General features: G+C 43.6%; 1 protein-coding gene across 1 annotated transcript in view; it reads left to right on the forward strand.

Moving 5' to 3' along the window:
- Positions 1-26,337, forward strand: part of IL12RB1 (interleukin 12 receptor subunit beta 1) — a 168,743-nt gene that overhangs the window by 43,147 nt on the left and 99,259 nt on the right. Inside the window, exons 3-4 of the mRNA XM_077476343.1 lie at positions 6,614-6,783; positions 16,732-16,883. Of these exons, the coding sequence (XP_077332469.1) occupies positions 6,614-6,783; positions 16,732-16,883 (322 nt within the window). The remainder of the gene's footprint in view (positions 1-6,613; positions 6,784-16,731; positions 16,884-26,337) is intronic.

The raw sequence follows: 26,337 nt of genomic DNA on the forward strand, positions 1-26,337 counted from the left end.
AACTGAAAATAGTATTAATAAACAGTGCTATATTTTTCAGATAAAAATACCTTTGTGATTTACAGTGTTATGTTTTACACTTTTATGTGGCCCTTTTACCACAGTAAACAAATTTGAACTGTTTCACTGGTATTGTATAAGGCCGCGTACACACGCGGGGACTGTTCGCTCAACTTTGTTCGTCAAACAGTTTCAGCGGACAGTCCGCTCAAAATTAGCATGGACGGACTTGGCCACACACGACGAACGAACAGTCCGCTGAAACCGTGCGCGATGACGTGAACGGCACGTACGACGGGACTAGAAAACGACGTCCTATACACTGCAATGCAACCTTCGGCGTATAAATTCTTTCTGAGCATGCGCGGAACTTAGTTTGACGAACAAGCCTACACACGCGGCAATCTGCCCGTGTGTGTGCCAGTCCGCCGTACTTTTGAAATGAGCAGACTTTTCCCGCCCGGAGAAAAGTCCGCTCATTTCGAGCGGGTATCCAGGTAGGCGGGGCCCGCGAAGGAGACGTCGCTGGCCCCGCCGCCTGGTATGGACTTAAAGGGGAACCCCAACGCCGAACAAAATCGGCGTGGGGGTCCCCCCCAAGTCCACAACAGACCCTTGTCCGAGCACGCTCGAAATGAGCGGACTTTCCTCCGCGTGTGTGGGCGAGTCCGTTCATTTCAAAAGTAGGGTGGATAGTATGGCGGACTTAGTACGCCGTATTAGTCCGCTCAAAAAGTGGTGTGTGTGGTCAAGTCCGTTCATTCGAAAGTATGACGGACTGTCCGTCGGATTGTCTGACGGACTAAGTTGGCCAGACAGTCCGCCCCGTGTGTACGCGGCTTTAGTTGGAACTGTTTGTTTTAGCTATGCCATCATGCTCATGGGAGGGCAGCCCTGTTGAAGTTAGTTAGCCCGAAAATATCACAAGTCTTCAAGCGCTTGTTCAAGTTTTACAGTTCTGGCCATCCCATGCTTTCCCATTCTCTATCTAAGTTTATCCCTTTAATAAAAAAAAAAAAGAAAAAATCACCTGGACTGAATATTGGGCCTGTGAGAAAATTCCTGTTGACTGGCTGTGTGCAAGGGGAAGGCCTGAAAAATCCAGCGGCTTCTGCAGGGGTAGCACTATATTTGTTCCCTACATCCCAAATCAGCTACTTTCTAGTTTAACTTTACTGTTTCAAAAGAGGGGTTTCAGAGGGCACTCAGGTGTGACTTAATTTAATCCCCAGCTTCCATATGTTATAATAAGATTAAAACATTGGTCAACAAATGTTTTCCATGCAACCTGCACATATCCCTGTATAACCTAGGTAAAGTTGCTGAATGAAGGGAACTCAACTTGTGAGCTCCCTTTGAAAATAGCTTTTAAAGTTTTATCTTATACAATATGTGAATGAACACAGACATCCAACTAGAGTGAAGTAAAAGCTTAAGGCCGGGTTCACACTATAACCCGCTGCAGATCACACAGGTACGAATCAGGGCCGACTCTATGCCTGAATTCGGCCCTGAAACGGAGCCAAAGACGCACATTGTTTTTGTGCGGTACGCTCCGCAGATATGTGAACCGGCTTCATAGGGAGCCAGTCACATTCTCCTGCTATGCGAATTGGATGTGGGGAAATCCGCATCTAATTTGCATAGGTGTGAACCCGGCCTGAATGTGATGTTCCAGGTGAGCAGAGTTGGTCTACCTGCATTCCTCAGAAGGAAACACAAGGGCCACACCCTTGCATTTTATTGGTCACCTCCCTAGTCAATGGATGAATGTGGTGGTAATGATAATTCACTGCCCAGAGGGCTGGCTGATCGTTGAGAGGTTGATATAGGAAGCTACATCATGAGAGACGAGTCACCCCCTGGACTGTGCAAGATAGCAGATGTGTGGCCATTAAACTGAATATACAGTATACCAAATCATTTTTTACCACATATACAGTATATGTTGCTTAAGCATGTATTTGTCTGGTGTTCTAATTTAAACAAGTGATGACTTCTGTTTTAGAAAACCAATGCTGTCATTTACAGTGACTTAGTTGCTGACCTTTTCGTTCTTTTGCACTCTTCTGACTATAAATTGACTGGTTTTCCAATCATTTTTTACTTTATTCTTATGTAACACCCTGGTCCTAAACAGGGCTGCTAATAAATCTAATAGTGCTAGTGGTAACTAGCCTAGCTAATTGGTAGTTTTGATCCACTGATTTCTGTCCTAAGTTTAGTTTGTGGTCTCTTTCTTCTGTCAATAGGTGGCACTGTTGCCTTTGTAATCCATCATCCTGCGTTAGGGTGATGGATTACAGTGAATTCAGGTGATGGGTAAATAAGTGGTCTCAGCCAATCAGCAGGAGTTTCTTCGGCTGCTGAGCATGCTGGGATAGTCTATTTATTTCGAAGGAAGGAGTCATGTCATCAGAGTTCTTCTCGCCCGGGGCTGCGGCCTGGGTGGGTGTGTGTCAAGTAACTCCTGGTTGCTAGGCCTGAAGCCTGAGGCCTATCCAGGAGTCATACTGGCTGTTAGGTCTACATAAGGCTTATCCAAGAGGAGCAGCAAAGGTTAACCCTGAAGCCTGGGGCGGAACCGTGTGTGTTAGAGGCTCAGCCCAAGGGTAGCCTTATCGTTGCCGGAGGTAAAGGAAAAGCAGTTGCCGCAAAGGGACAACCACTCCTGTTACCAGAGGCAAATTTGGAAGGGATAAAGTTCTGAAGGAGTACCAGAGCAGACGCTTCACTAGCCGGGGACGGTGAAGTAAGTGGGAAAGTTTCAGTGGAGACTCATCCAGGAAGACAGCGGGTAGCTGTGAGTAAAGCTTGAAGATAAGTACAGCAGTTAGTTGTGGGTAAAGTTTGAGAGATCCAGCAAGTAGCTGAGAGTCCAAGAAGTCTAGTGAGAGAGACAGCAGGCTGAGTGTAAAGTGATTGTAAAGGATCTTTTTTTTTTTAAATAACAAACATATAATACCTACCTCCACTGTGCAGCTCGTTTTGCACAGAGTGGCCCCAAACTTCCTCTTGTGGGGTCCCCCGGCGGCTCTTGCGGCTCCTCTCCACAGCAGATAGCCCCCTAGGAGAAGCGCTCTCCCGAGGGGGTTACCTTGCAGGCTTGCTCCCAATTCCAGCATTTGCATCCACAGACACGAATGCCGGACTCGCCCCCCGGCACCTGTGTCATTGGATTTAATTGACAGCAGCGGGAGCTGGGACCCTGTGGAGAGAGGGACAGTGAGTCCCCGCCGAAGAGATGAAGAGGCTCAGGTAAGTAAAATGTGGGGGCTGGGGGGGGGGATTGTGTGCTGACAGGCTGTTGGCGGAAAATCCGACCGCTTGTACGTTCCATCGGATAATTGTTATCAGATTTTTCGTGGACAAATGTTGGATGGCAGGCTTTAAAATTTTCCGCGGACAAGGGTCTGTTGTTGGATTTTACAATCGTGTGTACACAAGTCCATCAGACAAAAGTTCAAAGTACAAATACGCATGCTCGGAATCAAGGACGAGCTAGAAGCGGTCGGTCTTGTAAACTAGCATTCGTAATGGAGAATTAACATTTGTGACCTGGCAAATTATGAAATTTCGAAGCTCAGCGCACATCTTCTTCTTCTTTAAAGGGATGATAATGAATGAATGAATGAATGAATGAAATACTTGTATAGCGCACAATGCGAACTGAATCGCCTCTAGGCGCTGTGGCGAGCTTTGATCATCTGCTAAAAGAGGAAGGTCTTGAGTTTTTTCCTAAAAGCCAGGTGATTTTCTTCCAGGCGGATGTTGATTGGTAGAGCATTCCATAGCCGAGGCCCTTGGACAGCGAATCTCCGATCACCCTTGGATTTATACCGGGCTTTGGGCACGAGGAGGAGGTTTTTGTTGGCTGATCGAAGACTGCGGTTTGGTGTGTAATGATTTATTTTCTCCATTAGGTATTGCGGAGCTTCTCTATGCACACATTTGTGGGTGAGGCAAAGGATCTTGAACGTGATCCGATTTTTTACGGTTAGCCAATGTAAGCTCCTCAGCGAAGGAGAGATGGATTCCCAGGGTTTAATTCCTGTTATCAGCCTTGCCGCCGTGTTTTGGATCAGTTGTAATCGCGCAAGTTTATATTGTGGTAATCCTATGTAAAGCGAATTTGCGTAGTCCAGACGTGAATTAATGATTGTTCCAACTACCACTGCTTTGTCATTCTTTGGGATAAAAGGGATGAGTCTGCGAAGCATGCGCAGCAGATGGTGAGATCCACTGACTACAGATCCTATTTGCGCATCCATTGACATTTGTGCATCTAAAATAACCCCGAGACCCTCCGCTTTGGTCTTTGGGGTCTGCTGCTTTGCTGGTGATACTGATGGGGTTATGGCAAAAATAAAAAAATAAAAATAAAATGCATGTGTCCTGCTTCCTAATAAAGGGGGTCTACAATGCCAAGAGCTGGTGAAAGCAGGGGTCCGTCATCCAGAGATAATTCCGAAAATCATCCGGATTATTCTCCTTTAGCTCCCGCAGCAAAGGCATATGACATAATTGGTCACGATTAATAAAGCAACTAATTTTTGGTACAAGAAATCCTCCTCCTCTTGTTCCTGGACTAGACTTGGGTGAAAGAAATAACTCCAAGGCCAATAATAAATAACACGTTATCTTCTTCGATTCCGCAACATGACTGGTTGACGAACGGCCGTAAAGAAACAAATTGAAAAGAGCGAAATGAAAAGCACAAAATGAAAAGTGTGAAAAGAAAAGCGGGAATCAACACTCACTAAACTTCTACTAACACAAAAATAGCAGAAGGAGCCCAAAGGGTGGTGCTAAAGAGCTAAAAAAACACATAGTACGTCACTACGTTCATTTTTGTTGGCTGACATTTCCTTGCCGTTTGTATGCAAGACAAGTTCCTGGACAATGCCCTTCAGACAAAAGTCTGAGGTTTTCTCTGCGGAAAATCCGATCGTGTGTACGAGGCTTTACTCGCAATGTCTCAGGAGCTGTCTGTCACCTAGCAGCCACAGGTATATCCTCAATGAGGGACATAAAATATCCTCCTCCAGGCCAGGACTTCAGGACAGTGCCCTCCAAGAGAGGTGCCAAGGAGCCCGATATAGTGTAGTAAGTCGATTTATTGGAAAGAAAATAGTAAAAACTGTATAGTTATGCACTCACATGAATGAAGCAACGAAAGGCATGTCACAATGGGATTAGTCCATATCTGCAGGCAGGTGGATAGCTCAAATCGCTGTAGGTTGGGGAGAGAGAGAGCCGCTGCATGTGTGGGAAGAAGAGCCGTCTCTGGGAGCAGTAAACAAAGCCGTTTGAGATACAGGAGAAGCTGAAGCCACAGCCACTGTGTCCACAGTGGGATTGAGAGAGCCAAATTTTGACTGGTGGAATCTGCCATGCAGGGTGGATTGGACAGCCTGGGGGTGTTGTGTGTATAGATAAACAGCTCCAGAGTACACACAACACTCCCATGGTGATGATCCAGGCTGTTTGGGTTGTATGAGGACAGGGTGATGAGGGAACCTGATGTAAAGGGGCAATGTGATGAGGGAACCTGATGTATAGGAACACTGTGGTGGTAGGAACCTGATGTATGGGGACACTGTGAAGGGGACATCTGAAGTATGGGGACACTGTGATGGGGATACCTGATGTATGGGGACACTGTGAAGGGGACAACTGAAGTATGGGGACACTGTGATGGGGATACCTGATGTATGGGGACACTGTGATGTGGACACCAGATGTATAGTATATGGGCACTGTGAAGGGGAGACACCTCACGTATATGGGCAATGTGATAGGCAAATTTGATGTATGGGTACACTGTGATGGGGATACCTGATGCAGTCTGGTAGGTGCCCCAGTGCATTACTTTGACCAAGGGCTCATGATGCTTTTCAGATGGCACTGAATGGCAATAAATGCTTAGCAGTCCTCCTCCTGCTGTTGAACTTGCAGCACTGGGGGAGTCAATAGCTCTGATCTTCTGTGAGTTACAGCATAAAAGATTCGACAGGGACCACCCCCTCTTCACTCTTTTCTAGACTGGGGAAAGCCTTTGAATTGATTATCTGGATCTATTAAATGCCTTGGCACTGGAAGTTTAATGACAGGAAGAGGACTTGTCATCTTTCCACATGGGGATTTGTACAGGATCCAGTTGCCTGACAGATGTGGGACCTACTTCATTTCAGGTAAGTGATGTGACTTCGGTTTTAGGAGCAAAAATATTTATTGACTAAACTTCAGCTTTAGCCTCTATGCAAGCAACCTGAAGAATGAATTTCTTTGTAGAGTGCAACCGTAGACTACCTAGAGATACGCAGTTGTCTCCTCATGAACAACTAGCTGGGACAAACCTGCTTATACTCAAACACATTGCTCCAGTTGTGGGACCTACCATTACTACTGGATAATGGACTACAATATGTGGCACTTTCAGCTATACTTTTCATCCTTACATCTAATGAGCAGATATTCAATTTTTTTTTAACTTTATAGTAGTTTGCGTGTTCCCATGGGGTTCAACAAAACAGGAACATTGAATTATCCAAGTTAATGCTGTATGATGCATTTTATTGGTTTCAATAACTGACCATTTTTCTTTATTCAGCACTTTAGAAGATGACGCAGGTGACAGTTTTGAAGCAGGACACCAAACATATTATATTACTGATAGCAGTGAAATACATTTCAAGAAACTAATTTATGTCTGGGTGGAGGCAAATGAAGAAGATAAAATCTACCGCTCTGCAAATATTACTATACTTTTGAACAAAGCAGGTAAATCATAGCACAAAACAGATTGTTTGTAAGCATATGATACAAATGTATTTCACAGATTTTTACACCAGTTCTGTGATAGGCCAGTGTCTAAACCTCATGGGACTTGTAGTTCTGCAACAGCTGGAAGGCCACAGGCTGGACACCCCTAAGCCCTGGTCTAATGTATGGCTGTATATGATATAAATATATTGATATAATTATGCCTTAGCATTATGTTATTTAAGTAATAAAGAACTACTATAACCATGTCACAGGCAACTGTAAAATAAACAAACAGGGTATATTTACTGATTCCCTCTGCATAGCCTCTCAAGACAAGCAATGGACGGATTGGCCTTGGGGGGGTGACATCATGGGCTCCCTGGATAGGTAAGTGTCCTTATTAAAAGTCAGCAGCTAGTGTTTGTAGCTGCTGACTTAGAAAAAAAAAAAAATTTGCGGCTGAAATACCACTTTAACAGTTATGGGCGGAAGTGACGTTTTGACGTTGCTTCCACCCTGCAATGGTATGGGGACGGATTGGGGCCATCTTCTCTTCTCTCATCTCCATACCACACACGGAAGAGGTCCAGATCGCCTCCGCCGCTACAACGGCTCCTGCAGAGGACATCAGAGCGCGACGGGAGGGCCCGCTGCCGATAAAAGTGATCTTGCAATGAATCCGCCTCAGAGACCACTTTTATCTGAAAGTGGACTGCCCGCTGAGGAAGAGGATACCAGGGTTATGGTAGCTAGCTGCTGCCATAACAACAATATCCCTCTTCAAAGTACCAACATACAACGACGGCGGGCGGTCCGTAATTGGTTAAAGATATACTACAGCTGTCAAGAATCAAACAATAGCAAACAGTAGTAGTTTAGTAATTAACCAATACAATTAACAGGCTACAAACAGTTATTGATTAATAGTCCACCTCTTTCTTAAACCTGCACTGGGTAGCCTAATGAAGTGGGTGACCTATAGGTGATCACCTCAGCAACAGACAGCAATCAGTAGTACACATGTTCTTGACTTTCTGCTGGCCAGCTTGTTGGGGCTCGGTGTAGCGTCCCATTAAAATTTTATGCATGCAGGAATGAAATGTCCCTATCTGGCAAATCTGTATCTTTGCTAGTAATCTGTAGAGTATGGGTGGCCAGCTGCAACTCACCATTCCTGTGTAACCATAGTGGGACAGAACTAGCTGGGACAGAGGCTTTTGAAGAGGACTGAATGCTAACCTCTTGCTTGCAATTATAGGCCCTGGCATTTGGGGGAACGGTACTCTTTGTGAGCTTTATGCCTGGGTACCCTGGAGGTGGTGTTACTTTAGATTCAGGTCCATGTCCCCCAAGACATACAGACTCTGGGAACCCTGTATATGCCCAAAGACTATTCCTGGTTTTTAATTTTGAACAATACATGATCCTTAAAAGAGCTGATCACATTGACCTGCGGAGACAAACTGTCTGGTCACCTAGGATGCCTTAAGCGCTGTGTTAATTAACATGTTAATTATGCAATTGTCTTTTAAGTTGTTGCTATAGGGGAGGGGGGAGTATCCATGAGCAACCCTACCTCATTATCTAACCCATTGTGTTAAAAGTGTATAAAAAGGCTGTATTCTGGCCAATAAAGCATTCAAGATCCTACAAGCTATTTTCGGCTAGACTTGTATTCAATGCAGCTATAATAATATAAATCTCTCTGCTGGTCTGACTGGAGGAAATGGTATTACTGACGGAAGCCCTCAGCAAAGTGTGGGATAGGATCCGTCACACATAGCTTCTCCATCCACCAGCCAGGAAAAAAGAGCTTCCTCCCTCTCTCTATCTCTGATGGTGTCTTCAGCCTCTGGATCATTGACTGCATAGGAGGCTTCCCAAAGTCCAGGTCTCAAGCCAAGGCTTTGAAATATCCACTGCTTTCTGGTAGGAGTCCCAAAAGCTCAGAGCAGCAGAAGATTATACTTCACATTGTTCCTGGTAATAAAGAAAACGGGGGATGTGAGGTCATCCTAAACCTGAAGGGGCAAAACAAATATATCCAAGTAGTCATTCAAAATGAAGACTCTTCAATTAATCCTACTAATGACCAACCTTTAAGGGTGGATGCTGTCCATAAATTTAGCGGACACATATCTTAATATTCCAGTACATCAGGAATTAAAAAAATATCTTCATTTCACAGTAGCCCGTTGTTGTTTTCATTTCTAGTGCCTGTCGATGACCTGTCTATATCCCAAGAACCTTTATGAAGGTCCTTTTATCACTAATAGAGAGTTTGAGGGTCAAAAGCATTTAATTATTGAGATGATATCCTGATATTGGCAAAGGACTAGAGAGTGCTCATTCTTTATAGTAGTATACTGCTACACAATTTACAGGAGCTGGTTTAGTTGGATGCCTAGTAGGTTCCCTACTTTTCTAGCCTTTAGCCTATTATTAATATAGACCTGCATTTCTGTCACAATCACAGAGAAGGAGCGGTTTTTTAGGACAGTCTGAGGGGGTGAGGAGAGAGAAAAAGTGCGGAGGAACCTCCTCCATAAATTTATCTGCTTCGTCTGTGTTGTAGTGTGTAGCACAGCAAAGTCTGTGTAGACCGTGTGCTTCCTTTGGCCTAGTTCGGGCTAGATCTGGCCCTGCTGGGAACACATATAGAGTAAATATTATCCCAATTTGGCTGCAAACATGGAACTACACTTTAAGAGCTTCTTTCTGCCCTCCCCCTTCCCCCCATGGACTAAGTACATCATAACCTTTACTTTTCAAAAGATTATGAAAGGATTTGGCTTTTTCAGTAAATCCAAGTATGAATTATGCAATGGTTCATTTGACTCAAAAATGAATGCAGTGACTTTTATTGTACAATAATTATTGTACATTGGCCACAAGCAAGAAAACAATTTCACCCATTTTTTAAAAGCAGTATTATTGTACCAAAGTGCCCGTTTGCCTATCATGATCAGGAACAGGTGCATGCTCCTTTAACAAATTTTTTCAAACTTCCTGGGTTCCTGGACATGTACAGGGAAAATAAGTTCCTCTGCTTCCCTCTCTCAGCAGCTCAGATAATACACACCTAATGAGGCAGAGGTAGCTGGGCTGCCAGGTTGGAGGCCCTTTCCTGTCAGAACCAGCGTATGGGCATTCAGGCAGGAGCCGAATGGCAGCTTCTCTAGAAAACCCAGCTACTATGGAAAGTCCCTCCTCAATTGTTACCAGATTTTAGCTAGGTTTCTTCTACTGCAACTACTACCCAATAACAGTTAATGGAAACAGCCCCCTTCCTCTGGTTCATGGTCTGAAAAGCACCACAGTAGCAGATACCCAGTCTCCAATATTTTTCCCATATGGCTGTCCTGGCTCTCCACGAACACTTGGAATAAAACATGTCCCTGTCACCAGAACAATATTTTAGGGGCAGGTCCCACATGACCACCAACGCCTGATCAATCAAACACGGGCAAGGCAGTATATATCATTCACTGCACACTGGGTGAAGCTTTTGGCTTAAAGGAAGTATGTAGCAAGGAGAATACCACTGGAGCTGCTTCATTTAATGGTAAATTATACCAGCTCAACACCTACATTGTCCTTGTCCTCATCCCTTGACTGCATCTCCAGCAACATCTCCTCTATGTAATTACCTGTGAGCCCTCACAAGCGCAACAAGGGCCTATGCTACTTCTCAAACCAAACATATAGATCATCTGCCTGGGTACGAGCTGTTGGTGACTCTGCAGGCCCAGAATGAGAAGTGGTTGTCCCTTGTCACCATTAGCGAGACAAGGTTATATGGGAAAACAGTTCAAACTTGCTGGCTGCCCTACACGTGGAGAAGATTACACATGTGCCTTTCCTGGCCGATGGCTTCAACTTGTTTGTTCAGCAATTTCAAGGCAAGTAATCAGGATTGCACGACCTGGTACACTAGACCAGGAGGGTTTACAAATGTCTTTACTGCTCCTACCTTGCCACACCTTACACAGTGGAATTCAGTGACTTTAATTAACTGCCACCAACAGATGTTTGACATCCCACGTGCTTCAATTCTATGTTGTGTAGCCAGGAGCTAGCTAATATTGCCTGCTTTATCAGGAGACATTTTGCAGCCTATGCTGTAGTGAGGCTGTTCCCCTCTAGTGCTAGGTTTAGACTTTATTTCATCACATCCTGCCAGCAGAGTGAAAAATTTCAGGGAGTGAAGAAAAGCATCTTGGGACGTGTAGTCTGAAGAGCCAGGGCTTGCATCCCAGTCAGACTGTTTTGGACTGCAAGTACTAGGCGGCTGTAGAAGAGAGCAGAATGCTGGAAAAAGTGATAAAAAGCCTGTGTGGGGGCCGGGTGACTCTCTTGGGACCCTGGCCTGGATCTAAAAGTAAGTGACCCGGTGTTAGTCTGTGCTGTAGCCGAGTGCTACAGGGAGAAAGAGAGTCATCACAAATTCTTACAGTAGCATCCACTGCCAGCCAGCTCTGGTCATCCAGCGGCAGCCTGGAAGCCACTCTTGTCATATCTGCACCAGATCCTGCTGGGCTGTAGCTCAGCTCAACACAAGGTTGAGCATCACTCCTTGAGCCAGGCTCTGCAGAGGCCTGCTGTGGAGCAATCACACCACTTCTTATAATGGAAGATCGCTAAGATGGGTGAGTGGGCACCTGCCCATTTTTCTCTACGACAAAGGGACACTGCATGCAGACAACGTAGTTGTTTCTCTGAGTAATCTGTAAGAGAACTTTGTGCTAGACTTACTTTCAGCTGAGCAGCCACAGTGTTCACCCTACTCACCCAGACACTGCAAGCCTACTCTATATCATCCTGCTTGTCAAACCGCTTCAAGTGAATCATTAAAGAGCTAGCTGAAGACACAAGGCATCTTCTCTTTTTGAGAGACTACAACATATCCCCCCAAAAGGGATAAGTGCCATTGGCGCCGTGAAGGCCCAAGCTTACACTCAGGTCTCTACTCACTGAAAGAGCAAGTTTTAAGACTTAAGGGTCAAATTATTTTAACTGAATTGAATACCGTATCCATATGGTATAGGGATGAGTGCCATTGGCGCCGCGAAGGCCCAAGCTTACCCTCAGATCTCTAATCCCCGAAAGAGCAAGTTTTAAGACTGAAGGGTCATATTGTTTAAACTGAATTGAATACCATATCCATATGGTTCTTGGGACTATGGTGCTGGGATATAGAGAGGAGTGGTCTGACATAAACAGAGTCATTCCCCTGCCCTTCTTCAGCCTATACCCATAGATCTCAACTGAAACAGAGTCTGTTGATCTTGTGTAAGTGTTCAATAAATATTGCAATCAGTTATTGTTTCTTTTTGACTGTTCTGCCATCAGGGTTATTTGTCATAGTAAAATTTGTTCAAGTGACACGTTTATGTCACTGGATTCTAATGATCTTAATAACTTAGTAAACAAGATTCAACTGTTTCACTTGATTGTGTGTGTCTCTAAGTGTTTTTGGTCACAACAAGAATGTCAGAACCTAGGGTGTCAGAGGTGTCAGAGGACTTGCAGGGTCGGGGCAACCAATAGGGTACAAATCCTTTAAGAGGCCCTCATGGGGGTAGCGCTACAGTGGCATATGCTACAGAGGTTTTACCAGAAACAATGAGCTGTAAATAATTACTTGTCATGCTACAAGTTGAGGGCCAGGCTTAGGGAGGTTGGTGTCCCCCTTTCCAGCAGTAGCTGCTGGTTGACTGCTCAATTTTGTAATCCTTAGAGTAGGTTGCAAGAATGGTGATCTATGAGCATGTTTGAATAAGTGACACCATCCCCTTAGTCTTCTTTGCAGACATGTTATGTGGTGCTTTAGGCACCTGACCAGTTTCTCACAGCTGACAGCTGCCCACCATTGGATAATGCAAAGGGAGGATCAGGCAACAGGAAATGGAGGAGGAACATTAAGGAACATTCTCTCTCTGTCCACTGGTTCCCCTACTTACAGAGAAGAGAAGGGTAGGAGTAGGGGGAGGGTTGGGTGCTGGAAGGGTGGGGGGAGAAAGGTGTACAAGCTTAACAGGGGACATTTCAGTGCACTGTATATATATAAAAAGATAAAACAAAAGTGTAGAAACAGGGAGCACAAAAACACCAACCCATATTCCCTACACTCTATTTCCCCATTTTTCCTCAATACAATTTTAGATACAGCCACTACATTTTGGTAAGTACATTTTTCATCTTGTACACTTGGCTTAAAATGTAAGTAAACCCCCCTATCGTTTTCAGCCAAGGAAGCTGCCATCTTTGCCTCTGTTTAACCACTTTAGCCCCGGACCAATTTTCAGCCTAAGGACCAGATGTCTTTTTTACAATTTTGCACTGCACTGGTTTAACTGGTAATTGCGCGGTCATGCAATGTTGTACCCAAACGAAATTTGCGTCCTTTTCTTCCCACAAATAGAGCTTTCTTTTGATGGTATTTGATTGCCTCTGCGATTTTTATTTTTTGCGATATAAATGGAAAAAGACCGAAAATTTGGAGAAAAAAATATGGAGAAAAAAATATATTTTCTACTTTTTGTTATAAGAAAAATCGAATAAACTCAATTTTAGCCATACATTTAGGGCAAAATTTATTCAGCCACATGTCTTTAGTAAAAAAAATGTCAATAAGCGTATATTTATTGGTTTGCGCAAAAGTTATAGCGTCTACAAACTAGAGTACATTTTCTGGAATTTACACAGCTTTTAATTTATGACTGCCTCTCATTTCTTGAGGTGCTAAAATGGCAGGGCAGTACAAACCCCCCCCCCCCCCCAAATGACCCCATTTTGCAAAGTAGACACCCCAAGGAAATTGCTGAAGGGCATGTTGAGCCCAATGAATATATTTTTTTTTTTTTGTCCCAAGTGATTGAATAATGACACAAAAAAAAAAAAAAGTTTACAAAAAGTTGTCACTAAATGATATATTGCTCACAGATGCCATAGTTATATGTGGAATTGCACCCCAAAATATATTCTGCTGCTTCTCCTGAGTACGGGGATACCACATATGTGGGACTTTTTGGGAGTATAGCCGCGTACGGCACCCCGAAATCCAATCACTGCCTTCAGGATTTCTAAGGGTGCAAATTTTTGATTTCACTCCTCACTACCTATCACAGTTTCGAAAGCCAAAAAATGCCAAAATAACACAAAACCCCCCCAAATTACCCCATTTTGGAAAGTAGACACCCCAAGGAAATTGCCGAGGGGCATGTTGAGCCCATTGAATATTTTTTTTTGTCCCAAGTGATTGAATAATGACACAAAAAAAAAAAAAGTTTACAAAAAGTTGTCACTAAATGATATATTACTCACACATGCCATAGTTATATGTGGAATTGCACCCCAAAATATATTCTGCTGCTTCTCCTGAGTACGGGGATACCACATATGTGGGACTTTTTGGGAGTCTAGCTGCGTACGGCACCCCGAAAACCAATCACTGCCTTCAGGTTTTCTAAGGGTGCAAATTTTTGATTTCACTCCTCACTACCTATCACAGTTTCGAAGGCCATAAAATGCCAAAATAACACAAAACCCCCCCAAATGACCCCATTTTGGAAAGTAGACACCCCAAGCTATTTACTGAGAGGCATGTTGAGTCCATGAAATATTTTATATTTTGCCATAAGTTGCAGGAATATTATTATTTTTTTTTTTTTGCACAAAGTTGTCACTAAATGATATATTGCTCACACATGCTATGGGCATAAGTCAAATTACACCCCAAAATAAATTCTGCTGCTTCTCCCGAGTATGGGGATACCACATGTGGGGGACTTTTTGAGAGCCTAGCCACGTATGGGACCCCGAAAACCAAGCACTGCCTTCCGGATTTAAATATAAAACGCTACCAAAAAAAACAGTTAGCGATCGCAGGGATCAGGCCTGACTCTGCGATCGCTGCAGTTATGTGTTTAGTGTTTTGTAAGTGACAGCGATCGATCGATACTGCACTTGGGTGGGCTGGGCGGAGGGACAAAACGCAGGTGCTAGCAGGTATCTGGGCTGATCCCGCTAACAATGCGTTTTTTGGAACCCTAAACTGCTGGGGACGCTAGTATAGATCTGATCAGATCAGACATTGATCTGTTCAGATTCTATACCACTACGGGAGGTGTATGCTTTGCGCGTGGGTGTTAGCGGTACTGGCACTAGCCTAGCGCTGCCTGGGGCGACTCAGACCCTAAACTATAACCTAATTGATATCACCCGCCGGGTGATCAGGGGGTTAAACCTTTATTGGGTAATAAATGGTGGGTGCTTTGATGCTATAAAAAGCAAACTAACTAACCAGAGTCACCCGTAACACTTATACGGTGATCACTGGTGAAAGGGTTAACTAGGGGCAATCAGGGGGTTCAAATTTTTATTAGGTAGTATATGGGGGTCCCTGGCGCTATATAAAAACCTGACGGGGAACCTAAATAACTAACTGGCTAACCAGCGTCACCAGTGACACTTATACGGTGATCGCTGTTGAAAGGGTTAACTAGGGGCAATCAGGGGGTTAAAACCATTATTGGGTAGTATATGGGGGTACCTAGCGCTATAAAAACCTGGCGGTGAACCTAAAAAAATAACTAGCTACCTAGCGACACTAGTGACACTAATTCAGCGATCAGAAAAATTATCGCTTAGTGACACTGGCAAAAGGGGGTGAAAGGGTTAACTAGGGGCAATCAGGGGGTTAAAACCATTATTGGGTAGTATATCGGGGTACCTAGCGCTATAAAAACCTGGCGGTGAACCTAAAAAAATAACTAGCTACCTAGCGACACTAATGCAGCGATCAGAAAAATGATCGCTTAGTGACACTGGCAAAGGGGGGTGAAAGGGTTAACTAGGGGCAATCAGGGGGTTAAAACCGTTATTGAGTAGTATATCGGGGTACCTAGCGCTATAAAAACCTAGCGGTGAACCTAAAAAAATAACTAGCTACCTAGCAACACTAGCGACACTGAAAAATGATCGCTTAGTGACACTGGCAAAAGGGGGGGAAAGGGTTAACTCTAAGGGCAATCAGGGGGTTAAATCTTTATTGGGGGGTGGTAGGGGGCTACCCTGGACCTAACACTAACTGCCCTGACACTTTTTACTTTTACAACTGACACTGAATGCAGTGATCAGTAAATAAATGATCACTGCAATCAGTGACACTGTGACTGGGGGGGGGGGGGGCGGGGGGACATCGGGGGGGTGATCGGGGGGGGGGGGGTTTGTGTGCCTCTGTGTTAGTTAGTGTCAGTGTAGTGCTTGGTGCAGACTTACTGTGTCCTCTCCTCATAGTCCGGTCAATAAGACCGCCCCGAGGAGAATGACATCACTTCCTCCCTGCCTGTGTATACAATACACAGTGGGAGGAAGCTTCTCATTCGCCAGGAGCGATCGAGAGGGGATGGCCAGAAACCAACGGCCATCCCCTCATCCCGGATCGCTCCTGAAGCGAACCGGACCACCGCATCCAGCGGGAGGGGGTCCGCTCGGACCCCCCACCCGCTGGAAGGCAAGCACGTACATGTACGTGCTTGTGCCTGTACATGCCATTGTAATGACGTACAATGGCATGCGGCGGTCGTTAAATGGTTAATATAAAACTACCATGATGCTGCACATGTGATCAGTCATGACACCAGCCATTGGATGGTTTAACAGTTTGATTGAGAGCACAACCAATGGGAGTGTTACATTTCCGGCATGTCCTGGAAATGAAACTGTTTTATGGATGGGCTTACTTCCGCTTTAAAATGTAGTAATTTTTTTATTACATTTTTGTAGTTTTCACGTCTGTTCAAGTCATTAATGGTTTCTAGTGAAAATTAGTTTTCTGAGCTCACAAATTTCATAGGATACATACAGTACAGTATATTAGCACTGTATTAGGCATGATGAATATTTTGCAAGAAAAAAAACTGAATAATAACATTGAAAATTGTCCCCTCTATATATTAGTAAAGCTGGACCCACCAGACTTGAAAAACATATCAATGGAAAAACGTGGGAAATCTGTGATTGTTCACTGGACAAGAACTGATCGATTTTCAGATTCTATGGAAACGATAAGAGAAATACAGTACAAACTAAAGGAACATTCATTTGTTACGGTAAGATCTCAGGAATTTTAGTCTAATCACATAGCATAGAGGCATGGCGACAGGGCCAGATTAAGAACATCATGGGCCTGGTGCTGAGGATTCTGGTGGGGCCTTTTATAAATAATAAATAAATAAAAATGCAAACTATTTTTTGTTATAACAAATTCAATTAAAGAGAGAGGGGGATGATGAGAGAAAGAGAGAGAGAGAGAAAGGGGATGAAAGAGATGTGAGGGGTAAGGGAGGGAGGATGAGAGAGAAAGGGGGGGATGGGAGAGAGAGGATGCACATGAGCATGTGTGGGAATGACATCAACGCAGCCTGACCAAGGCAAGTGACCGAAGGCACAGAAACCAGAAGGAAGACCGGGTGAAGATGGAAGTGCCTGGGGCCCTGCCGGATTGATCACAGCACAGCACTGGAGGGCTCAGTCTGACAATTTAAGTGTGCCCTAATGTGCTATTATGCTGGGCATACTTGTACATTATGGCATAACCTACCCCAGGGCCTCTAAAAAGTAGTAATGTTAGAAAAGTTTACTACTGCTTTAATATTACAGGAGCCTCTCCTGGGGCCCCTACTGACCCTGTGGCCCTTGGGCAGTGTCTAGGTGCATAGTTGTCAACATTTCAAAAATAATTTCAGGGAAGCTTTTTTTACAAGTGCTATATTTAGAGTAGCTGACATCCCCTATGTTCCTGTATACATCACAATAGTAATTACAAAATTAAATAAGTACTAATAATGGGGCAGAACAAATATGAGCACTGTGAGATTCCCTTTATTTGAACTGACAAAAGTGCCCATTCTAGAGCTGGTAATATTGAGGATATTCAGTATAATTTTAAAGAACAGTTTTTGTGGGTAGGAGGCATAGGGGAGGAGTATGGATGGTATAAAAGTGGGAAGTATGTGCAGGTGAGGGAGAGGAATGTGGAGGGTCTAACAGTGGGCACTATGTACAGGAGAGGAGTGCAGAGGGTATGGCAGAAGGCACTATGTACAGGAGAGGAGTGTGAAGAGTATGACAGTGGGCACTATGTATAAGAGAAGAGTGTGAAGGGTATGACACTGAGCAATATGTACAGGAGAGATGTGTGGAGAGTAGGACAGTAAGCAGTAATTACAGGAAAGGAGTGTGGAGGGAGGGTATGATGATGGGCACTATGAATAGGAGAGGAGTATGGAGGGTATGACAGTGAGTAGTATGTACAGGAGAGGAGTGTGGAGGGTATGACAGTGGGCACTATGTATAGGAGAGAAGTGTTGGAGGTATGACAGTGGGCACTATGTATAGGAGAGGAGTGTGGAGGGTATGACAGTAAGCTGTATGTACAGCAGAGGAGTGTGGAGGGTATGACGGTGGGCACTATGTATAGGAGAGGAGTGTGGAGGGTACGACAGTGGGCACTATGTACAGGAGAGAAGTGTATGACAGTGGGCACCATGTACAGGAGAGGAGTGTGTAGGATATGACAGTGAGTGTTATGTATAGGAGAGAAGTGTGGAGGGTATGACAGTGAGTAGTATGTACAGGAGAGGAGTGTGTAGGATATGACAGTGGGCGTTATGTATAGGAGACAAGTGTGGAGAGTATGACAGTGGGCACTATGTATAGGAGAGAAGTGTGGAGAGTATGACAGTGGGCACTATGTATAGGAGAGAAGTGTGCAGAGTATGACAGTGTGTACTATGTATAGGAGAGGAGGATGAAGTAATCTGGGAAGGAAAAATGTAAAGGTTTGTGGAATGATGTTTAGGGACGGTGTAGTGGTTAAGCGGGCCATACATGGATTGATATGACACCAATTAAGCAGAGACCAGCCATAGTCGATCTATGTATGGGCTAGCTGGTTTTACACAAGTCAACCTATTAACCGACTTGAGTACAACCAGCCTGTCAGGTTTTCCCCAAAACAATCAGTGCTGCCAGCTATAGTTAGCAACACTAATCATTGTATTCACTGGCAGAACACAATAACACTGCGGGAGTGATTGCCTCATTCACAGGTCAGCGGGTGAGAGGGTGTGTGGGGACAGGCTGAGGAGAGATACTAGTCAGTCCCTGGGTAGGCACTGGTTAGTATCAGAGCAGATACACACAGGTTACATACGCCACCATCGTTAGACGAGAGCAATAATTCTAGCACTAGACCTCCTCTGTAACTCTGAACATGTAACCTGTAAAAAATTGTGCTAACTTTAGTTTTTTTTATGAATGAAACAGTTTCTTTCCAAAAAAGTCTGAAAAATTGCTGCGCAAATATCGTGTAACATAAAAAGTTGCAAAGACCACCATTTTATTCCATAGGGTCTCTGCTAAAACAATATATAATGCTTTAGGGTTCTGAGTATTTTCTAGCATAAAAAAATGATGATTTTTACATGTAGGAGAGAAGTCTCAGAATGGGCCTGGGTGGCAAGGGGTTAATTATTATAAGTAATCTACAAATAATTATTATAAGCACTGTGAGTTCATCCTCTCAGTCTGCTGCAGAGTGTTCCAGCTTGTATATATACAGCCGCTCTGTATGTAGCTTCTGACAGGCTGCGCAAGGAGCCCCGAATCTCCAGAACCATAGATGATAGCAGCCCCATATTTTAACCAGTGCTGGAGTGGGTCTTTAGCTACCTACCCCCCAAATATGGGGTCTCTGTGACTCCTGATCGTTGAGCTACAATCCTTGAAGTCAATCTTTTTTTCTTTTCTTTTTTTTTTTTTTTTTTTTTTTTTGGGCAAATGGGCCTATCTTGAGAAAGGGGCCTGGAGCTGCAGCTCCAATAGCCCCTATGTTAATCCGGCCCTGCATGGCGACTATATAGTCTTGCACTTCTTTGTTTCTGTATTATGACTATTACAAAGTGATGGGCAATTTTAAGATTAATCATATGTTTCATACAGAAATTGTGGATAATTTTTTTCTGCAATACAACCCTTCTGCAAATGTTTTTGTTATGAATTTAGGGAGGAATACCAGCCTTGTTGTGTTTTTACTGTTGTCTGGGGCTCTATTTCTCCTCACTTACTGTCATAGTGACAAGGGTTTTAAAAAACAGAAAGTAAGGGAAAATCTGCAAAAAAGGGGTAAGTGTCGGCGTAGTTTTAGCGGCAGTATTCGGCCGCTAGCGGGGCGGTTTTAACCGGAAAAGGGTTAAAACCGCCCGCAAAGCGCCACTGCAGCGGCGCTTTGCTGGCGGTATAGCCGCGCTGCCCCATTGATTTCAATGGAGAGGAGCAGTGAATACACTGTTCCTTCACCGCTCCAAAGATGCTGATAGCAGGACTTTTTTTACTGTCCTGCCAGCGCACCGCTCCAGTGTGAAAGCCTTCCGGCTTTCACACTGGATTGAAAGTGGCTGTTTTTTTTCAGATGCTATTTTTAGCGCTGTAGCGCCTGAAAAACGCCTTAATGTAACCATATTGCTACACTTAGAGGGGCCTGTCTTCTCTTTTATACTCACTTGTGACAAGACACTACTTGTATATCAAGACATTGCTTGTATATCAAGTCAATATTTATAAAAAAAATGTGCTTGTCTTGCAACATGCTCTCAAACCAAGTTACTCTCAAACCAAGGTTTTACTGTACATGAAATGGAAAAGGAAGTGTAAATTGCATCCTTTCAAGCAAGTTTAAGGATTTTGTGCTTCCTTTTCAAGGAGTGTAGCATCTATTGGATCTCAGAAACAGATGACAAGTCCAACAGAGTACAATATGTACAAAATAATACTATAACCAGAAACTCTATGAGTTCCTTTAGAATACTAAATTCTTCCTTTCATGAATTCAACAATATCAGTGAGTAGTGGAAGTTGGAGCCACAACACATCTAAAGCCCTCAACTTTGTACAAATTGGCCAGGGACACAAAGGTGGGATAGTATAGTTTTTTGCATTACCATATTGCACTTTTAAAGTGTAATAAAATGTTAAAAAGAGTGCACAAAAAACTTTAAATGCATAACCCCACTATTTCCTGACCCCATAGCATCCCTCCGTCCCCAAGAATTTAAAAAATATACCAGATCTAGACATCGGGTAGGTGTTTGGTAAGATAGCCAGCGTCCGAACATTATGCGAGCACTTGTGAACTTCTGAACAGCGCATGCTGTAGCACGCAAGACAGGACCACTTGCTAATAGAACCACAAGTAGCAGACCTGCTTTACTGCTGATCTTTGAAACATATTAGGTCCTATTAAATGGAGGCAGTGGCCAATAGTCTTTTAAACAAGATAGAAAGGACAGAAAGCTGAGTTTTGATACTGCCGAGAGCCAAACACCAATCCAGACCCAGCCATTTTCCAAATACTCCACTACAATTTTTTTCTATTTTCATTTTTATACCATTTACAGATTATCATTTTAATCTTTTTTTTATCTAGTAGTTCTTAATTTTGTTTTCCTTGTAAGGCTGTTCTTGCCCTGTTTAACCACTTCAGCCCCAGAAGGATTTGACCCCTTAATGACCAGGTCATTTTTTTGCGATGTGGCACTGCGTCGATTTAACTGACAATTGCGCAGCCGTGCGATGCTGTACCCAAACAAAATTGATGCCCTTTTTTTCCCTCACAAATAGAGCTTTCTTTTGGTGGTATTTGGTCACCTCTGCGGTTTTTATTTTTTGCGCTATAAACAAAAGACCGCCAATTTTGAAAGAATTGTGAAAAAAACTATTTTTGTTACTTTCTTGCTATAATACATACCCCTCCCCCCCAAAAAAAAATATATAAAAAATAATTTATTCATCTATTCATCAGTTTAGGCCAATATATATTCTTCTACATATTTTTGTTAAAAAAAAATCACAATAGGCGTATATTGATTGGTTTGAGCAAAAGTTATTGCATCTATAAACTGGGATAAATTTAGGGACTTTTATTTTATTTTTTTATTGTTTTTACTGGTAATGGTGACAATCTGTGATTTTTAGCGCGACTGCGACATTGCGGCAGACAAATCTGACCTCAAATGATACTTTTTGGGCACTAGTGACATTATTATATTGATCAGTGCTACAAAAATGCACTGATCAATGTAAAAATGACACTGGCAGGGAAGGAGTTAACACTAGGGGGCAATCAAGGGGTTAAGTGTGTTCCCTGGGTGTGTTCTAATTGTAGGGGGGATAGGCTACCAGGGACATGACAGAAATCACTGTTCCTAATCACTGGGAACAGAAGATCTCGGACATGTCATCTGGCAGAAAGGGGAATTGCCTTGCATAGGCAGTTCCCCGTTCTGCCTCTGTACGCCACAATCGCGGTGTCCGCCGGACCCATGTGCACGCACCCGGGGCACGTGGCACGTGCCAGCTATCTCCTATGCAAAGACCGATGTACACCTATGATGGTTTGCGCAGGAGAGCCGACCTGCCGCAGTATAATGGCTGATGGGCAAGCAGTTAGGAAAACTAAGCGGGCAGAGATCTTAAAGTGTTTCTAAACCTCAGACATGAAATATGAACAAAGCATACCGAGAGACCGAGAGCCAGGCCTTCTCATCCAACATCAGAGCCTAACTTCACAAATACGCTTCTGGAAGAATGGTCAAACATTCCCATAGACACACTCCTAAAGGATTTTTTATTTTATTTTTTAAATAACAAACATGTCTATACTTACCTGCTCTGTGCAAGGGTTTTGCACAGAGCAGCTCTGATCCTCTTTTCTTCACCTATTAGTAATGCCATAAATAGTTTTTAAATTAAAATAAGTGAAGATACCATAGCCCATTATAGCCCATAAGCTCACTAGAAAGATTGCAACACTCACTTTAAAATAAATGTCAGTGACAATATTGTTACTGTTGATTGTGATCTGTGTATATAAATTTGATGTTTTGGAGATGATAAAAGTGTTGTTCTACAATGATCATCAGCACCTTGACCATCGTATAATAGATGTGCTACTATCCCATGACTACAGAATGACTGACGTGCTTCGGCTGCTGTACCAACCACCCAACTCCATAATTGCCCCTTCCCATTAAATGAGACCACACCTTCTTTTGGAGTATTTAGTGGCCGTAGCAGCCTCTTTATTAATCAAAATATAACAATTTAACATATAACAAAATATCAACAAAACATAATTTAACTTCAAACCCTGAGCGCGTTGGTCATCTGCAGTAAAACACCCCCTCTCCACCCCATTAGCATATCGATCCAAACAAGCACTGCGGTAATATTCCTTTAACTAGGCCTCAAGCCGACGTGCTGGCTCAAAGACACCAAACTATTTTACCGCAGTGCACCCATTCACCATCAGCCATATCAACCCTCACTATATGGCATATCATCAACGAGCCCATATCTCCAATGGGTCCCGCATCAACTTCTCTGTGGGGAGGGGTTATCTTCCTGTACCTGCATCGACCAACACCCGCCAACCGCTACGACATCCAACACCGCAAACCTGAAACAGAAAAAAACAAGTTAGCCTGTTCCCCCCCCCCCCCCCCTCCGGTAGATTCTACCACAACCACTCCGTCCAAGGTAAGGGAGGGAGGGTGGGAACTTCGCAGCTTCCACTGACGCCGGGGCGTAGAGCGCGCACACGTCCTTGCGCTGACTCCGCCCCCCGGCCAATCGCTGCAGTCCACTGTCTTCATGCCAGCCCTGCTCCTACGCTGCGCTCACGTCTGCGGGCTGTGCTTTATTGTAACCAATATACCTTAACCACTGCTACGTCCCCATAACCCCCCAGAAATTGAGACCACACCAATCTGGAGTAAATAATGGCCGTAGCAAACAATTAACTTTATTATTAAATATTCAAATAAATTAACATCAATTAACATAACTGTATAAACCTGTAATATCAGTTAACTCCTCCCATTGGTCTTTGCAGGAAAAAACCCACCACTCTAACCACCATTTCCATTCCGGCACTGCGGTACCATAAAACTAAAATAGTCCTCCAGCTGACCTGCTGGCTCAGAGACACAAACCACTGACTGCAGTGCACCGGGTAACAGCCTTCTAGCTAAACCACTGTTAGCTAGACCACCACCCACGGGCCCCGTACCACCAATGGGTCCCGCACTCTTCCATAGCTGGGGTTTAACCTTCACCCGCAAAGACCAACACCACGCCGCTGCCACGACATCCTGTTTTCTGAAATGCATATTATAAAGATTAATAACAACAAAAACCCCCCCCAAAGATCAGTGAGGAAGGGTGGGAAGCTCGCTCCTCGTGGCCAGAATGAACTGCGGAGAAAGCCACTCCCCCCTCTAGCTCTGTTCCCATCCCCTTTCTGTAAAACAAAATTCTGTCTCTTCACCCACTAATTAACTCCGTCATGCCTGCCCTGCGCTTAGTATTTTTTATTACTTTTGCTCCGGGCTCTCTATTTAAGAAGAAAGGTGACGCTTACTTAAAGCCTGTTTAAACTCCGTTTTTGTTGAACCAGTACGCTGCAAATAGGTGCGCTATACGCAGTTGCAGGTGGTTTGTATCGCATCCGTAATCACTTAAGCGTGACAGGAGCAATCATTTTATGCCATGGCCGTGAAGTAAAGCACCACAACAATGGCATGTAAACACCTCCATCTGCTGCCTTAGCTGCTTAAGGTGGGGTCGTTGGGCGGCAATAACAATGCAGCTAAACCACAAGTTTAAACAAGCGATAATTGTGCCAGTGGATACAGTTTCACTGACAGAGCTCCACATCAGGTTTGCAGCTGTGGATGGTTCCCTAATTCATCATCCAAGACTCTTTTACACTAAGTCAGTTGACAGCTGTAGAAGTATGGGGTTTCCCACCTGATGACCAATGGTCAGACTTATGCCCCGTACACACAATCTGACTTTTCGACAACAAAACACTGGATTTTTGTTTGAAGGATGTTGGCTCCAACTTGTCTTGCATACACACGGTCACACAAATGTTGGGCAACAATTACGAACGTAGTGACGTACAAGATGTATGTGATATCTCCATTAGGAACGCTAGTTTTACAAGACCGATCGCTCCCGGCTCGTACTTGTTCCGAGCATGTGTGGACTTTTGTGCAATGGACTTGTGTACGCGCGAGCGGAAGGTCCGACAGCAAAAATTTGTTGGCGGAAAATTTGAGAACCTGCTAGCCAACATTTGTTGGTGGAAAGTCCGACAACAAATGTTCAATGGAGCATACACACGGTCGGACTTTTCTCCAACAAGCTCACATCCAACATTTGTTGTTTGAAAATCCGATCGTGTGTAGGCAGCATTAGGCTGGTCAAATTTCGAAAGGATTTTCTTTTAAAAATCGTAAAATTCAATTCATAGTGCCACCATTGATTTCTAAATTCAAAAACCAAGCATTCAATTTCACCTCATGTTGCTACAGAAAAGAATTTTCGTGGCTGGGAATCTTCTTTTCTTTACGTGAATTTCCTTTTCTTCCACATGCGCATTCTTTTTCGATCACATTTCTCGTGCGATTTTCCCATCATTGATTAGAGAACCATTCATTTTTCAAAAACTTCCCAACATGTCCAATTACTCAAATTTGATTGCCGCACGAAAATCGTCTGTTGCTGCACAAAGAATTTTTGTTTGTATTTTGCACCATTAGTGGGCTACTAATGGTGCAAAATACAAACAAAAATTTTTAGATAAGATTTTTTAAAGAAAATTCTTTCGAAATTCGACCCACGTATTGCCAGCCTAAAACTTCAAAAAACTTTCAGGTCACCTGCAGAGCCTGAGGCCTGCATAATGTAAGTAAAACATATTCTATGCTGCTGAAAAACGAAGGATCTTGCATTAGCTTCATCATATCACCCAACTGCACTCTTAAACGGCATCTTTAATACTATAATATCAATTATAGCTCCTGTCTTGAAAAAGACCAGTCAGGAAGTCACATCTTATTAGCAAGTTGTTGGTAGTGAATCATTTCCTGCATGGTTTTGAACTTCCAGAAATGACAGGTCATTAGGAACCTTTTTATTATTATTGTACCCCTAAATGCTTTCTATGATATTATGTAGGATCATATTCTAACCTCCTTAAAGGGCAACTGTATCTAATAATTATACATACTTCAGCCTTGATCCAGTGAACTTCACCGTGTGGCTTTGCTCTGAGCCTATTTATTCCTGTGGAAAAGTTGTACTCATGGCGGCCTCAAGAGGCTTTACTAAAGGGATGAATAGGGCTTGAGTGTGTTTGAGCAGTATGAAATGGCCATTTTCAGATGAAAGGCTATGCAGCTTGAAGTGGGGCCACGCAATGAAGTTCGCTGAATTGGGGCTAAAGGTAAGTATAAGGCCAGGTGGACAGCACTCAGGAGGGTGGGGGACCTAAGTAAAAAAATAAATAAAAAATTAATCTACAAATCCCTTCGCTCTTACTGGGACCAATTTTTCTTCCTGATCTCTGATATTACAGTTACTTCTGAGAAACCTTCTCTGGCCCTTTCCCTTATTGCATTTGGCAATGCGAACGGAATGTTTCCCTACTTCATCCAG

Source organism: Lithobates pipiens, unplaced genomic scaffold, assembly GCF_037356315.1.
Source record: "Lithobates pipiens isolate NorthernLeopardFrog02 unplaced genomic scaffold, aLitPip1_a1.2 Scaffold_13, whole genome shotgun sequence".
NCBI lineage: Eukaryota > Metazoa > Chordata > Amphibia > Anura > Ranidae > Lithobates > Lithobates pipiens.